The sequence below is a fragment of the Schistocerca gregaria genome, chromosome 8, assembly GCF_023897955.1.
Source record: "Schistocerca gregaria isolate iqSchGreg1 chromosome 8, iqSchGreg1.2, whole genome shotgun sequence".
Classification (NCBI taxonomy): Eukaryota; Metazoa; Arthropoda; class Insecta; order Orthoptera; family Acrididae; genus Schistocerca; species Schistocerca gregaria.
Window position 1 is genome coordinate 155592176 of NC_064927.1, and position 18390 is coordinate 155610565.

General features: G+C 42.4%; 2 protein-coding genes across 2 annotated transcripts in view; one reads left to right on the forward strand and one right to left on the reverse strand.

Moving 5' to 3' along the window:
• LOC126284275 (superoxide dismutase [Cu-Zn]-like) overlaps positions 1–1561 on the reverse strand; it is a 131534-nt gene extending 129973 nt beyond the window's left edge. Inside the window, exon 1 of the mRNA XM_049983091.1 lies at positions 1450–1561. Within this exon, the coding sequence (XP_049839048.1) occupies positions 1450–1469 (20 nt within the window). The 5' untranslated portion in view covers positions 1470–1561. The remainder of the gene's footprint in view (positions 1–1449) is intronic.
• Positions 1–18390, forward strand: part of LOC126284273 (uncharacterized) — a 626414-nt gene that overhangs the window by 431297 nt on the left and 176727 nt on the right. The gene's annotated exons all lie outside the window — the stretch shown is intronic.

The window sequence follows — 18390 nt, forward strand, 5'->3', positions numbered from 1 at the left end:
TTTGCAGCTTTGTGTCATCATCAGTGGGTACTTGCATTTAATTCTGTAAAATGCAAACACGTTTAAGTAGTAATTATTCTAACGGAGCAGGGCTAAAACCAGTTACTTCTGTCGTGATTGTTACCTTATTTTCCACATTGTTCGGTCCTGTGTGACCATCTTTACAGTCTTACATAACAGTAGCTTATCATCTGCAATTAAATGATGTTATTGTAAGTTTGGCTTGAGAGTAATCAAATTAATATATCTATAAACTTAATTTCTCTTTTTACGCTACTGTATTTTGCGATAACTTGAGATAACTTAGAGTGGAGTTCCACAAAATTCGCCACCAGGCTCACAATAACATCATTTAGTTGCTAATGACAAGCTACGCATGAATAATGTAAACAGGGTTCAACAGAACCTAACAATGCAAAATTCAAGGTGATAATCACAACAAACATATACTTCTTTTAGGCTTAATTCGGTAGAATAATTAGTTCTCATCAAATGTTCTAAAACATTTTTGGGCCTTTGTAAACAACAGTTATTTGTGTAATAGGCAGATGCGAATGAGCATAACCACATACAGGGTGATGAGAAACAGTCTGAAAATTTGTAAGGATGTTGCAGGGGAGGTGGGACAACTTACGGAAAAAATTCGATACGTTTCGCCGTTTCCGAGTTCATTAACATAGAAGTTAGCCATCAGGCCGTTGCTCCTGGAAATACAGGTGGCCCGCCACAGACGGTGTCACCAAACGCGTTCTTCGTTTGGTTTCCTAAAACCGAACAAGAGAGCGATACAAAAATTGGGCATGGACGTACTCTTTGTTTGGTTTCCCAAAATCGAACCAGACAGCCATACAGAAATTGGACTGCCAAATGCTGAGCAGTCTTGTGGGCTATCATCTACAATACAATGAGAAGAACTGACACTAACTGTATCATGCGGGCCACATGAATTTGCTACGAGCAACCTCCTGATGGGTTAACTACAATACTAATTAACTCGGAAACGACGCAGCGTATCGATTTTTTTTCTTAACAATTATTTCTCAACACAACCTGCCACGGTACACCCTTACAAGCTTTTTAGACGGTTTCTGGACTCCCCATATTATGCGCAATGACTGAAGTATACGAGCGCAGAGAGAGCTGAAGAGCTCTACTGAAAGGTCTTTACCAGCAGACTAGTGGACACCGATCCACTGATAACAAAACCCCAATGGCAAAGTAAACAAAGAACAAAAAGACATGTTCAGCCATTTGAAGGTCTGTCATTGAATGAACTAGTGAAATGCCCATTTTCCTATTGCTATCCAAATGCCTCGGGTCCCATCAGTAACTCGTGACATAAGCCGCCCTTTGGGACTGAAATGTTGACAAGACACTCCGAATTCTCCTGGGCACAGGAATCGTGTTGCGGGGAAAGACGCATGTGCTAGTAATCCATCCTCAACTCACGCGCTTCCATAAGCTGCCATGGTGGTCGGCGAGTTCTCGAGTCTGCAGATGTCGAGGTGGACGGTCGCAGCTGTGAGTCTGGACTGAGAGTGCCCGAACCGCCGGCTCTTCGTCCTGAAGACAACCGGCCGGCGGTGAAAGTGGAGGCCCCCACTCTGCTCCCCTCAGCCTGCGGTCTTCCTGAGTCACCGGCTTGGCCTCAAGGTCGTCCAGACTGCTACAGCTGCCGCCACTCATGTCTGCTAGCACACACGCAACCCTATTATCGCAGTTGTTCGTGTACAGATTGCGATGCACTTTGCAAGTCTCTATTGCACCAGGGATGAGCCAGCCCCTTTCCTCGAAAATACTCGGATGTCGAACCTCACAATGTATAGAACCCACTGGAAAGTGGAGGAAACTAAATTAACTTTATACTTTTCAATAGGACAACTTTTTTTTATTTTATTTTGTTTATTTTTAGACAGAAAGCATTTCATCAGATTCAGTTATTCACATAAAGAAGCAAACAGAATATTGGTTCGACTTCATTACTATGTTGTTGTTGTTGGGTCTTCAGTTCTGAGCCTGGTTTGATGCAGCTCTCCATGCTACTCTATCCTGTGCAAGCTTCTTCATCTCCCAGTACCTACTGCAACCTACATCCTTCTGTATCTGTTTAGTGTACTCATCTCTTGGTCTCCCTCTACGATTTTTACCCTCCACGCTGCCCTCCAATACTAAACTGGTGATCCCTTGATGCCTCAGAACATGTCCTACCAACCGATCCCTTCTTCTAGTCAAGTTGTGCCACAAACTTCTCTCGCGCAGTCCAGAACCGTGCGACTGCTACAGTCGCAGGTTCGAATCCTGCCTCGGGCATGGATGTGTATGATGTCCTTAGGTTAGTTGGGTTTAAGTAGTTCTAAGTTCTAGGGGACTAATGACCACAGCAGTTGAGTCCCATAGTGCTCAGAGCCATTTGAACCATTTGAACAAACTTCTCTTCTCCCCAATCCTATTCAAAACCTCCTCATTAGTTATGTGATCTACCCATCTAATCTTCAGCATTCTTCTGTAGCACCACATTTCGAAAGCTTCTATTCTCTTAGTGTCCAAACTAGTTATCGTCCATGTTTCACTTCCATACATGACTACACTCCATACAAATACTTACAGAAACGACCTCCTGACACTTAAATCAAAACTCGATGTTAACAAATTTCTCTTCTTCAGAAAGGCTTTCCTTGCCATTGCCAGTCTACATTTTATATCCTCTCTACTACGACCATCATCAGTTATTTTGCTCCCCAAATAGCAAAACTCCTTTACTACTTTAAGTGTCTCATTTTCTAATCTAATTTCCTCACCATCACCCGAGTTAACTCGACTACATTCCATTATCCTCATTTTGCTGCTGTTGATGTTCATCTTATATCCTCCTTCCAAGTCCTTTGCTGTCTCTGACAGAATTACAATGTCATCGGCGAACCTCAAAGTTTTTATTTCTTCTCCATGGATTTTAATACCAACTCCGAATTTTTGTTTTGTTTCCTTCACTGCTTGCTCAGTATACAGATTGTATAACATCAGGGAGAGGCTACAACCCTGTCTCACTCCCTTGGCAACCGCTGCTTCCCCTTCATGCCCCTCGACTCTTACAACTGCCATCTGGTTCCTATATAAATTGTAAATAGCCTTTCGTTCCCTGTATTTTACCCCTGCCACCTTCGGAATTTGAAAGAGAACATTCCAGTCAACATTGTCAAAAGCTTTCTCTAAGTCTACAAATGCTAGAAACGTAGGTTTGCCTTTCCTTAATCTAGCTCCTAAGATAAGTCGTAGGGTCAGTATTTCATCACGTGTTCCAACATTTCTACGGAATCCAAACTGATCTTCCCCGAGGTCGGCTTCTACCAGTTTTTCCATTCTTCTGTAAATAATTCCCGTTAGTATTTTGCATCCGTGACTTATTAAACTGATTGTTCGGTAATTTTCACATCTGTCAGCACCTTTGGGATTGGAATTATTATATTCTTCTTGACGTCTGAGGGTATTTGGCCTGTCTCATACATCTTGCTCACCAGATGGTAGAGTTTTGTCAGGACCGGCTCTCCTAAGGCCGTCAGTCGTTCTAATGGAATGTTCTCTACTCCCGGGTCCATGTTTCGACTCAGGTCTTTCAGTGCTCTGTCAAACTCATCACGCAGTATCGTATCTCCGATTTTATCTTCATCTACATCCTCTTCCATTTCCATAATATTGTTCTCACGTACATTGCCCTTGTATAGACCCTCTATATACTCCTTCCACCTTTCTGCTTTCCCTTCTTTGCTTAGTACTGGGTTCCCATCTGAGCTCTTGATATTCATACAAGTGGTTCTCTTTTCTCCAAAGGTCTCTTTATTTTTCCTGTAGGCAGTATCTACCTTACCCCTTGTGAGATAAGCCTCTACATCTTTACATTTGTCCTCTAGCCATCCCTGCTTAGCCATTTTGCACTTCCTGTCGATCTCATTTTTGAAACGTTTGTACTCCTTTTTGCCTGCTTCATTTGCTGCATTTTTATATTTTCTCCTTTCATCAATTAAATTCAATATCGCTTCTGTTACCCAAGGATTTCTACTAGCCCTCGTCTTTTTACCTACTTGATCCTCTGCTGCCTTCACTACTTCATCTCTCAAAGCTACCCATTCTTCTTCTACTGTATTTCTTTCCCCCATTCCTGTCAATTGTTCCCTTATGCTCCCCCTGGTTTAGTCAGTTTATCCAGGTTCCATCTCCTTAAATTCCCAACTTTTTGCAGTTTCTTCAGTTTTAATCTACAGTTCTTAACCAATAGATTGTGGTCAGAGTCCACATCTGCCCTTGGAAATGCCTTACAATTTAAAACCTGGTTCCTAAGTCTCCGTGCTACCATTATATAATCTATCTGAAACCTGTCAGTATATCCAGGCTTTTTCCACGTATACAACCTTTCTTTTGTGATTCTTGAACCAAGTGTTAGCTATGATTAAGTTATGCTCTGTGCAAAATTCTACCAGTCGGCTTCCTCTGTCATTTCTTAGCCCCAATTCATATTCTCCTACTATATAGAAACTATATAGAAACATTATTGAATGATATAAATAGTCAACAAGGTACATTAGAATGACTGCACCATTACAATAAAAATGACGAAATTTTGTAAAATCCAATTATAAATATTTAAGTAAGGAAAATAAGAGAAGGTGCTCAATTTTAAAGTTACTTTTTTTACCAAGACGGATGAAATGGCAAATTCATTTGGCGATGAGCCTATAAGAGCAACTCTAAAAGGAAAATAGCCTCTAAGTTAAACTACTGTGCAGTGGAACTGTCGTTGGATGACTGTACATATTTATCACATTATGTAGTATATGTACAATTGAAACTTCTCCTTTGAATGTAAAGAATGACAATGCTGAAGAAACTCTTACGTTATTTGATTTTCAAACGGCTGAGCAAACCTGAGCGTACTAGACGGTTCTCTCTTTACTTACTCTGATCATCACTAAACTGACACACAATATTTTTAGCACAACGCAGTCTGACTTTCAAAAATCCCTACAAAGGAATGGCCCTGACTAACAATAACCTATACCGTACATGAATCACTTACCTCACAAAAATCTTCGTTACTCGAACTAGCGCAATACAGCGAGCGCCACTACTGCCAGATAAATAAAAGATTCTAACTACTGAAGGTACTAACTACTGATAGCAAATGAAAGATTTTGATAGAGAAAAGACAATGTATTTACCTCAATAGCGTTCAAAAGTCATAACATATATATAAATTCTTGACATTTATTTTGACAAATTTCCTTTTTCTGATGGACACACGTCCAGATCTTCCGCTCATAGTAACTTCTCAGAACTCTGGCATCTCTCTCCCCACATCCGCCACTGCTTGCGACTCATCTCCAACTGCCTGACGCTACGCGCTGTTCACATCGAACTGCCCAACACTACACTAGTGAATATTACAACAATGAGTCCAGCCAGCCACAGACTGCACGCAGCGCAGTCGGCGATTTTCATACAGAGCACTACGTGGCGCCACCAACATAAAAACCTAAACAGCGTACTTACACAATGTCCTAGACAGTGTGGCAGGATTCGTAATTGGAGAGGTAATTAATTTTAGCAACTGTCCCGTTTTATCAGTATTCACGTGACCTGCTCTCAGTCTGGTAATAGGAGCAATTTATCTCCTTGTGAGCGCTGAGTTATTAAACCAAAGGTGGCGTAGGTTGCTGAATCGCTCATTACAATGTATCTTTGATGTTACGGTATATGTCTACTAACTTTAAACATTCGGTTTTTACTTGGTTTGCGTGTTTGCAACGAAAATCACATTATGGTAGGAGTATGTCGTTGGCAAATAGATGCAGCACCTTTTTCTCAGTTGGTCTGCACATTCATTGGCCCCAATTGTAACACGTCGCCGTGTCCATCATATTCTTCTTCTTCTTCTTCTTCTTCTTGCGGTACAGCCTCTCTAGGACCATGGGTAGCCCATTCGTGGACTGCATTTTCCTCTTCTTCTCCCAGAACCTCTACATTCTTTCTCTTCTTCTCTCCTGCTCTTCTTCCGAGATCTTCAGTGTCCGTTTCTCCTCTAGACTACACTGGTGACACTCTAATCTTTTCCTGTATTCATCTCTGTCATTGATCTCCGGCATATTGGTCGGTGTATATTTGTTCCTCCAATTTTCCTTTCCTTCGACCTTGATCCCCAATTCCAACCAGTCCTTCCGAAGTTCAACAACCAACTTGGTCTCTATCTTTCCCCTTGTACTTCCTGTTGTTTCCCACACTCTCTTCGTCATTCTGTCCATACTCATCCTAACTAAATGTCCACCAAACCTTGCCCTTTTGAGTCTGATTTCCCCGGATATTGTTCCCATGTTCCGGTTCAATTCTTCCCTAGGTCTTTGCATCCACCTCTTTTGGAACCTAGTATTTTTCTCAGTATTTTTCTCTCTTCTTTCTCTAGTTGTTCTGCCCATTTCTTCCTAGTGTCATCGTCTCAGCAGCATATCATACTGCATTCCCCGCCGTTACCTTGTAGTGGCTTATCTTTCCCTCTGTGGATATATTCTTTTTATTGTATATCTCTCTCGTCATGCAGAAGTCTGACCTCATCTTCTTTATCCTCTCTGTTATTCCCTCCTTGCTCCTGTTCCTTCCTGTTATAAATTCTGCCAGGTATTTAAATCTGTCCACCATTTGCACAGTGCCTTCCGGTGTTTCCCAGTCGGCAGTGGTATTTAATGTTTTTGTCTTATTATAGGAGATCCTCAGTACCACCTTGCTGGCTACCTTACTTAAGTTGTCGAGTTGTGTTTTTGCGTCTTCTTCCGTCTCACTTACTATTGCTATGTCATCTGCAAAGGCTAGGCAGTGCACTTGAGCCCTGTTGCCTTTTTTATTCGCACATGGGTCTTTGGTATTCCCATTTCCTCGATTATTGCTCTCCACTGCCTGATCCCTCCGTCCAATGCTATATTGAACAACAATGGTGACAATCCATCTCCCTGTTAAACACCAGTCTTGATCTCAAATTCTTCTGACAGTGCTCCTCGTAATCTCACCCTTGCTGTTGTGTCTGTCAGAATTTCTTTTATGAGTTCTTGTGTTCTTTAGGATCCTAATAAGAGTCTGTCTGCCGATGGCGTCATATGCCTTTGTGAAGTCCACGAAGGTTATTACTGTCTTTTTGTTTTTGAAGGCCCTATGTTCTATCAGTTGCTTCAGGATAAATATCTGTTCTATACAATCTCTTCCCTTCCTGAATCCCGCTTGGTAGTCGCCAACTGTACATTCAACCTGTTCTTCTACTCTCTTGTGCAATAGTTTTGACAGCACCTTGTATCCGACCTCTAGTAGCGATATGCCTCTGTAGCTGTTTGCATCTGTCTTGTTCCCCTTCTTATGTGTTGGTACTATAATTGCATTCTTCCATCCTTCTGGCAACTTATTTGTTCTCCAAATCTGGTGAATTATGTTGGTCATGTTGTCTATTGCTTTGTTGCCTCCCCACTTTATCATCTCGGCTGCTATACCATCTTCTCCAGCTGCCTCATTATTATTCTTTAGATCGCTTATGGCATGTGTGCCTTCATCCCTAGTTGGAGGGCGTGGCACTCTCTCTCTTCTGTGTCAGTCCCCAGTTCCAGCTCTTCTTCAGGTGGTTCAAAGTTCAGCAGGTCGTGAAAGTGCTCTACAAAAATCCGACAGTTCTCCATCGGTCCAACAGCCAGCTCCCCTTTCTTATCTCTTATAAACAGTTCTCCACCCTTCCGTTTTTACTTGGTTTGCGTGTTTGCTACGAAAATCACAGTGCGGTAGGAGTATATCGGTGGCAAATAGATGCAACACCTTCATCATCAGTTGGTCTGCACATTCGTTAGCCCCAATTATAACACGTGGCGGTTTCCATTATAGATGCAGTTGCCGCAGCTCCTTTGCTCGATTAAGATTTCTCAGTATTCCGTGTGCCAAGGGATTAACAGTTTTTCTTTCGGCTGCTTTCGTAAGAGACTGTAAGGCACTCGTAGGAACAGTAGATGTAAGGACTTGCGCAAATAATAGCTTGATGAATGGACACAACTACGTGGTTAACCGAGGCATCTATTGGCAATAGGAAATTGTCCGTGCCCTGTCTGATCATAAAAAAAAATGGCTCCTGCAGAGACGTACATTTTGGAAACATTTGTGTACTATTTGTACCAGTCATGCGACTTCAAATGGTTCAAATGGCTCTAAGCACTATGGGACTTAACATCTGAGGTCATCAGTCCCCTAGAACTTAGAACTACTTAAACCTAACTAACCTAAGGACATCACACACATCCATGACCGAGGCAGGATTCGAACCTGCGACCGTAGCGGCAGCGCGGTTCCGAGCTGAAGAGCCTAGAACCGCTCGGCCACAGCCGCCGGCCATTCTTGTTACGATACAATTTTGGTAGTGTAGAGGCTTTCAGTTCACTCGGGGATACGGACGCTTCAGTTATATGACCATGAATTTACTAAGCGATGTCGTATGCTTGACATCACATGTCCTCTGCGAAACTGATGTTAACATTGTGCTGTCACATGTTCCACGATCTTACCATACTATATGATTTTGGTCGTAGGGGTTTGGATTTATTTGACCAGTATGACTTAATCTGTATCAGATTTAGTAATCGACGTAATTTGTAGTGTTATGGATGATTGATAGAGGATCTGACCCTCATCATGTATCAACCATATAAGAACTTCAGTCTCCTAACGAGTGACAGAATTGCAAGTTCCTCTTGCTATGACCGATATAGCCTAGGTGTCATTTTAACATATCCGCCATAAATACAGAGAGCTGCTGGTTGTGTACGGCCTAGGATGTTCAATCTGGACGTGGGAGGAGAGTCATACAGCATGCATCCATATTTGAACTTGTTCCTAATTACACTACTGGCCATTAAAATTGCTACACCACGAAGATGACGCGCTACACACGCGAAATTTAACCGACAGCAAGAAGATGCTATGATATGCAAATGATTAGCTTCTCAGAGTATTCACACAAGGTTGGCGCCGGTGGCGAAACCTACAACGTGCTGACATGAGGAAAGTTTCCAACCGGTTTCTCATACACAAACAGCAGTTAACAGGCGTTGCCTGGTCAAACGTTGTTGCGATGCCTCGTGTAAGGAGGAGAAATTCGTACCATCACGTTTCCGACTTTGATAAAGGTCGGATTGTAGACTATCACGATTGCGGTTTATCATATCGTGACATTGCTGCTCGCCTTGGTCTAGATCCAATGACTGTTAGCAGAATATGGAATCGGTGGGTTCAGGACCATAATACGGAACGCCGTGCTGGATCCCAACGGCCTCGTATCACTAGCAGTCGAGATGACAGGCATCTTATCCGCATGGCTGTAACGGATCGTGTAGCCACGTGTCGATCACTGAGTCAACAGATGGGGACGTTTGCAAGACAGCAACCACCTTCATGAACAGTTCGACGACGTCCGCAGCAGCATGGACTATCAGCTCGGAGACCATGGCTGCGGTTATCCTTGACGCTGCATCACAGACAGGAGCGCCAGCGATGGTGTACTCAACGGCGAACCTGTGTCCTGTAACATCCGTTTAACTTCTTCGTCGATCTAGTAACTCAGTTGTTTTATTGCAGAGGGCAGCTAACCCTCTGACCGCACGAATGGCAAAAAGTCATTTTTTCGGATGAATCCAGGTTCTGTTTACAGCACCATGATGGTCGCATCCATGTTTGGCGACATCGCGGTGAATACACATTGGAAGCGTGTATTCGTCATCGCCATACTGGCGTTTCACCCGGCGTGACGATATGGGGTGCCATTGGTTACACGTCTCGGTCACCCCTTGTTCGCATTGAAGGCACTTCGAACAGTGAACGTTACATTTCAGATGTGTTACGACCCGTGGCTCTACCATTCATTCGATTCCTGCGAAATCTTACATTTCAGCAAGATAATGCACGACCGCATGTTGCAGGTCCTGTACAGGCCTTTCTTGATACAGAAAATGTTCGACTGCTGCCCTGGCCAGCACATTCTCCAGATCTCTCACCAACTGAAAACGTCTCTGTAATGGTGGCCGTGCAACTGACTCGTCACAATACGCCAGTCACAACTCTTGATGAACTGTGGTATCGTGTTGAAGCTTCATGGGCAGCTGTACCTTACAAGCCATCCAAGCTCTGTTTGACTCAATACCCAGACGTATCAAGGCCGTTATTACGGCCAGAGGTGGTTGTTCTGGGTACTGATTTCTCAGGATCTATGGACCCAAATTGCGTGGAACTGTAATCACATGCCAGTTCTAGTATAATATATTTGTCCAATGAATACCCGTTTATCATCTGCATTTCTTCTTGGTGTAGCAATTTTAATGGCCTATTGTGTAACTGTTCGTGCAGATGGAACAGGGTCCTAAGGCCGTCTCCATACGTTGGGATAATTTCGAGTGTATCCTGGATGAGTGATCTGGCGCTGCATTGTGATAGGCTGTTTCATTTTGATGGTCCTAAAATGCTACACTACAACTGACTGTTTTTTTTTTTTTTTAATGACCACTGCCATTCCAATAGAGGTGTGGCTTCATGGAATGTGAATGATGTGATATATAAAGAGGGCGTGGCTTGTGAAGTCACGGGTACAGCACTGACCTGCTCACTTGACGTCACATTGTAAACAAAGTGTTGATGAAAATAAGCAGTGGTCATCGCAAATGATATTTTATTTCATTGCTGGTGACCGGCTTCAGTCTTAGTAGACCATCTGCAGCCCAGAGGGTGATACCATCGGCGACCCACATCGACGATGATCAGAGCTATGGTATATGCTAGAAGGCACCAGCTGAGCAACTGGTTATTGGTGGCTCCCAGTATACGAGTAAACCAAAGCTCCGCGAATTATCTTTGCGAGTCACCAGTGGTGTCGTCATGTGATTTGATGAGGGTCTACTGAGACTGAAACCTGTCACTAGTAATGAAATGAAAGATTATTTGCCATCAGAACTGTTTATTTGTATTAGAATAAGATGTAGATCGCTGCTGTTAGTAACATGATTTCAAAAATTATTCACCAAAGTGCAGTGTGGTCTCTGTACATACAAACTGGTAATTGCAACAGAGGAATATCAAGTGGAAATCATCATGCGAAGACTGGCTGAACGAAGGTGAGAATATAGTCTTGCAATCAACAATATGAAGGGCTTATTTCAATAGTGGTACAAGTCCATTATCTCCACTTTTCTGTCTATAATGCTTCTAACATTAATGGTCCAAACAAAGAGAAAGAAAGGTTTATCTCTAGCAAGAAGCCATATGCTTGAATATTTCTGGTATCTCAACTGCAGATTTTTCAGCGCTTATTTAACTTTAGGTCTCTGTATCTCAGAATGAACAAAAGTGGACTTGTACCAATATTGAAATAAGCCCTTCATATAAAGACCGAAGTGATCCTTGTGACGCGCCCTAATGGCAACAGACTTGACATGACAAGTATTGCTGGCTGCGAGGTAGTCACTCGCTTCGACTATTTAGGATCTATTATCACTGATATTGGAGATGGCGAGCCTGAAACCCGTACGAGTATTTCAGTCGCGAGAAATTCTAAAGCAAAACTTCCTCGCATCTGGACGGACACTTGCATCACTGCAAAGACTAAATTCACTCTGATTCGAACTCTAACATGCCCTATGGTGGCTATTGTAGCAGAAAACTGGACGATGAAGAAAGTGGATCATCGCAGTATTGATGATTTGGAAAAGCGTCGCTGTAGAATATCACTTCGAATACCACGGACAGCACGTCGAACTAAAGAATCGAGCCTGAGGCAGCTCGGCATCAGTACAAGACGGTCGTTCTTGTCAACGAAAATCAGTTGAAATACTTCGGCCAAACAGTCAGAAAGCAAGAGGGCAATGGAAAGAAAAGTCGACGGCCGAGGTTGCATTGCGTTGAATAGACCAGATTAAAGGCCTGACCTGGCTGGGCTTGCAGCAAGCAGATCACCATAATCAAGAGTCAAGTGAAAGTGGGTCGTCAAGGGGTCTACTACGTTACTACGTGATCACTACACTCTTGCGCAGGGTTAGACCAAATAGAGGGGGGCGGGGGGGGGGGGGCGGAAGATATATTCCTTCACATCAGGGACATTTCCAGAGCAGTTAAAACAAGCAAGACTTGTACCTTTGCTTAAGAAATGTAATGCAGAAGACATAGAAAATTACTGGCCCATTTCCCTGCTGTCAGCATTCTCAAACATAATAGAAGCAATTATGAAAGACAAATTAATGAATTACCTTAATAAATACAATCTTTTAAGCGAATCAGAGTTTGGTTTCCGAAGCGGCAAAAATACGGAGTCAGCCACAGTAGAATTCACAAAAGTTGTACTTGATGCTCTTGATAAAGATGAGTGTGTCATAGGCATATTTTTGGATATTTCTAAGGCGTTTGATACAGTCGACCACAAGATTCTATTAAATAAATTAGAAGCCTTAGGAGTAAGAGTGGTAGCTAATAACTGGCTTCGATCATCCTTAACAGATAGGGCACAAAGAGCAGAGATAACAGATGCTTCAAATAGATCTAAACATCTAGTAAAACACCTACCAGAACCAAAATACATTAATACAGGGGGTCCGCAAGGTAGCATATTAGGACCAATACTATTCCTGATATACATCAATGACTTTCCCAGTAGTGCTACTCATGGTGAAAAAATTCTCTTCGCTGATGACAGAAATACTATACTCACTGAGAAAACAAGGGAACTCCTTGCCGGGAAAGCACATGAAACTCTCGAGGAATTTTATGATTAGTCAATAAGCAATAAAGTGAAATTCAACATAAAGAAAACTAATGCCATGAATTTCAGTTTGAAGAGGAAAAATTACAATGTTACATTAAATATAGGTGGCACCTCTATAGACTGTGTAACAAATGCAAAATTTCTAAGAATGAATATTGATTCTCAGTTGAAGTGGTGTTAACACACAATGGTACCTGCAAACAGAATGTCATCAGCATGTTAAGCCCTTAGAATCCCATCACCAGTGTGTAACATGCAGTGTCTTTTAGTTACATATTATTCATATGTACACTCAGTTCTTATCTATGGCATTTTTTTTTGGGGGGAACAAAGGCAGAAAATATGAACACAATTTTCAAACTCCAGAAAAGAGCCATGAGAATAATAACAAAAAATATTAGTCGAGCTCACTGTAAAGATCTGTTCAGAACACTGGGGATTTTAACTGTTCCATGTAAATACATTTACCAGTCAGTTGTACATAAACTCAAAACAGCCTTTTCTACCAAGGAATAAAACTGTACAATAAATTGACAAAAGAGATTAAAGAAATTTCAAAAGTACACTTATTTAAGAAGGCAGCTAAAAAGTATTTGTTATGCAATACATTTTATACATTGAAGGATTATTTAGCTAAAACAGAGTAGGAGTTTGATAAAAAATGTTATACAAATGAATAATAATAATAATAATAATAATTGTTATTATTATTATAAAATATCCAACATTCCACATAACACCTTCACTTTTTGTTTTTTTTTTCCTTTCTAGCAATATTTATCCCCAAGCTATTGCATAGTCACAGTACTAACACCTTTTCCTCTTTCTGAGCTCAACATCTCACTCATTATGGAGGGATGATAACTCAGTTTTTCAGGATAGCAAATGGGAAGCTGAGATGCATAAAATGGCCAAGAGATCACCAGTGTGTGTGTGTGTGTGTGTGTGTGTGTGTGTGTGTGTGTGTGTGTGTGTGTGTGTATGTGTGTAGTGAGTGAAGTGTTATGAAACAATGTGTGTATAGTGTGTGCAGTGACTGATACTGAGATATGAGTGAACAATGTGGCATTACATTATATAATAAGTTATTTGTAAAAAAAAGTATTGTATACCAGGAGAAAATCTAATGATTGTGTCTAACTAGAAGTCTGTAAATATATGTGTACACGAATTATCTTATTTTAAATTGATCTAAATTTGTAAATACTTTGACATGTTCTACATCCTTGTAAAAAGAGATCTACGAGTGAATGAAGATACTACTGCTACTACTACTACTACTACTACTCCCACCATCGACGGAAGTTATTACTGATATCCTTTTTCCCTGATTTTTGCCCCATTTCTGAACTGTTCAGTTTTTTTCTTTCATTGCGTCTTCGATAGACAGGTTGAGCAGCTGATGAAAAAGACTGGCCCCTGCATTGCACCATTTTTCATCTGAGAACTTTTCTCATGATGTTCTCTTACTGTTGTGCCAGTTTGGGTCTTGTGGTCCATGGTTTCTTGTAGCGTGTACCCATTTTTCTGATGATTTCTGATGCACTACACTTGACAAAACCTCGTAGGAATTCTGTTTGACATTTGGAAACCATATTTTCGCCATAGAGCGTGTGAACAGTCCTGAAGTAAGGTCAGAAAATCCGGGAACGGTACGTTTCCGTCCACGCTTTCTCGAAGGATATGTGGGAACTGTGACAAGGAAAAGGAAAGGCTTCAACCTTCAAGTTCAATGATGCCGCGTTGCAGTAGCCGGCGGGCTTGCGAGCCGTTTCCGAAAACCGGCCGCCGGGGGCTGGAGCAGATAGCATCTTATTATAAAAGAACCCGTTAGGCGCAGCAGCCGGTAACTCTTGGCCGCGGGCGGTCCGTGTTGCATGAGGTCTCCACCCCGGCTGTCTGGCTAGGGGGCTACCGCTTGCGACACTTCAGAAAGAAAAAGCGACCAATAACGTCTGTCCAATCTCTCCATTGTCATTACCGAACAACTGCATCGACTGCATCGATAATGGGGCTGCTACCTCGCTACCAGTCGAAGAAATGGACACTGCATACTTTCACGCATTTTATTCGAATGAACTTGGACACACACGCTGTGACAGGGATATGTACGACGAATTAGCTGTTGAAATAATTAAAAAGCAAGAGTGGGGTTTTGAATCCCATCGATAACGATGTCATCAGAGACAGATCACAAGCTCGTTTTGAGGAGGGATGGGGCAGGAAATCGGCCTTATCCTCTTCGGAGACAGCGATCTGCCATTTGCCTTAAGTGGTGTAGGGAAACGATGAAAACTATCTCTGGACGACCGGATGTGGATTTGGCCCATCGTCATGCCGAATGTGAGTCCAGTATCTTATGCACTGTTTAAGCTCAATCAGTGAGTATGAAATAGCATTTTTTTCACAAACTTAGTAATATTATCGGAGAAAATATTAGTGAAACTTGGCCTAATAGCGAGAAACGCTTCCAGAAACTTCCATAGCAGTTGAGACTCGCTATGGCACGGACAAAGGAAGATTTTCAATATCGTAAAGCATCAGTACAGAGTCACTCCTGCACAAAAATTGTGTAGGTAGGCCATATTGTGAAGGTACCATCATTGATGTTTCGCGATTTTTTAAGCGGTCTTAAAGACTGTCAGATAGTTCCACATCCAATTACTTTTCTGGTAAGTCAAAATTTTGGCTGATTGTGCAGTAGTCTGTCTTACGCCAGCTCATGTTAGAACACTCATTCTGGAACGTCATAACTAGTAACGTCGTTCCTGGTTTTGTCCTGGTGTTCCGTCGTAAGTCTGGTTTGTTTCAGCTCTTCATGCTACTCTATCTTGTGCGACTCTCTCCGTCTCCGCGTAACTACTTCAAACTACGTCCATTATATCCTGGTTACTATGTTTCAATCTTCGTCTCCCTCTATTGTTCTTTACCCCCCCCCCCCTCCCCACCCCCACACACACACACACTTCCCTCAGCTACCAACCTGATGACACCTTAACGCCTCAGAAGGTGTCCTATCAAACAATACCTTCATTTAATGACGCTCTGATACAATTCTTTTCACCAGTTACATTTAGTACCTCCTCATGAGCTATTCGATGTACCCATTTAATCTTTATCAATTTTCTGTAGCACCACATTTCAAAAGCTTCTGTTCTCATCTTGTCTAAACTGCTTATAGACACGTTTCACTTACGTACAAGGCTGCACCACAGCCAAATATCTTCATAAGAGACTTCCTAACACTTAAATTTACATTAGATGTTCACAAACTTCTATTTTTCAGAATTGCTTATGTTGCTGCTACCAATCTAAATTTTATATCCCCTCGACATCGCTATCAGGTTAGCTGTCCAGAGAGCGAAACTCATGTACTACTTTTACTTTCTCATTTACTAATCTACACTACTGGCCATTAAAATTGCTACACCAAGAAGATATGCAGATGATAAACGGGTATGCATTGGACAAATATATTATACTAGAACTGACATGTGATTACATTTTCACACAATTTAAGTGCATAGATCCTGAGAAGTCTGTACCCAGAACAACCACCTTTGGCCGTAATACCGGCCTTGATACGCCTGGGCATTGAGTCAAACAGCTTGGATGGCTTGTACAGTACACGATACCACAGTTCATCAAGAGTAGTGACTGGCGTATTGTGACAAGCCAGTTGCTCGGCCACCATTGACCAGACGTTTTGAATTGGTGAGAGATCTGGAGAATGTGCTGGCCAGGGCAGCAGTCGAACATTTTCTGTATCCAGAAAGGCCTGTACAGGACCTGCAACATGCGGTCGTGCATTATCCCGCTTGAAATGCAGGGTTTTGCAGGGATCGAATGAAAGGTAGATCCACGAGTGTAACACATCTGAAATGTAACGTCCACTGTTCAAAGTGCCGTCAGTGTGAACAAGAGGTGACCGAGACGTGTAACCAATGGCACCCCAACCCATCACACCGTGTGATACGCCAGTATGGCGATGACGAATACACGCTTCCAATGTGCGTTCACCACGATGTCGCCAAAGACGGATGCAACCATCATCATGCTGTAAACAGAACCTGGATTCATCCAAAAAAAATGACGTTTTGCCATTCGTGCATCCAGATTCGTCGTTGAGTACACCATCGCAGGCGCTCCTGTCTGTGATGCAACGTCAAGGGTAACCGCAGCCATGGTCTCCGAGCTGATAGTCCATGCAGCTGCAAATGTCGTCGAACTGTGCAGATGGTTGTTGTCTTGCAAACGTCCCCATCTGTTAACTCAGGGATCGAGACGCGACTGCACGATCCGTTACAGTCATGCGGATAAGATGGCTGTCATCTCGACTGCTAGTGATACGAGGCCGTTGGGATCCAGAACGGCGTTCCGTGTTACCCCTCTGGACCCACTGATTCCATATTCTGCTAACAGTCATTGGATCTCGACCAACGCGAGCAGCAATGTCGCGATACGGTAAACCGCAATCGCGATAGTCTACAATCCGACCTTTATCAAAGTCGGAAACGTGATGGTACGAATTTCTCCTCCTTACACGAGGCATCTCTACAACGTTTCACCAGGTACCGCCGGTCAACTGCTGTTCGTGTGTGAGAAATCGGTTGGAAACTTTCCTAATGTCAGCACGTTGTAGGTGTCTCCACCGGCGCCAACATTGTGTGTTTGCTGTGAAAAGCGAATCATTTGCGTATCACAGCATCTTCCAGTCGGTTAAATTTCGCGTCTGTAGCACGTCATCTTCGTGGTGTAGCTATTTTAATGGCCAGTAGTGTAATTCCCTCTGAAGAGCCTCATTTAAATGCACTACATTCCATTACCCTCGTTCTACGTTTGTTGATGTTCACCTTATAATTCTTTTCAAGACGCTATCTGTGCCGCTCAGCTGCCTGGCAAGTCTTTCCTGTTGCTAACAGAATTACAATGTCATCAAAAAACTTCCAAGTTTTTGTTTCTTTTCCCTGAACTTTAATTCACTTTCCATAGTTCTCGGATTTTATTCACACTGTGTTCAGTCTACACGTTAAATATCATCGGTGATACCGTACAATCTTGTCTCACTTCCTTCTCAACTACTAGTCCCATTTCATGGCCTCTGTACAAGTTGTAAATGACTATCGCCCTGTGTGTTTTATCTCTGCTAGCTTGTGTTTCAAACAGTGTATGCCTGCCAGCATTGTTGGAAGCATCTACAAATCCTGTCAACATAGGTTTTCCTTTTTTCAGCTTATTTTCTCTAAGCTAATCGTAGCCTCTTATATCGCCACATTTCCCTGGAACCCAAACTGATCATCCCCGAAGTCGGCTTGTACCAGATTTTCCATTCTTCTGTAAATAATTCATGTCATTATTTTGAAAGTAGGACTTATTAAACGATAGTACGGTGATATTCTCGACTGTCAACGCCTGCCTTTACGTTATTCTTCGAATCCCAGGGTATTTCACATAGGATTTTCTCGTTCCTCGCCATTATAACGAGGACCGTACCGTTAGTGACGGGGAGATATGATACTGCCGGGAACAATCGGACTTAGCACTGAAACACCAAAATGGAAACAAGGCCCCTGGACATTCCATCA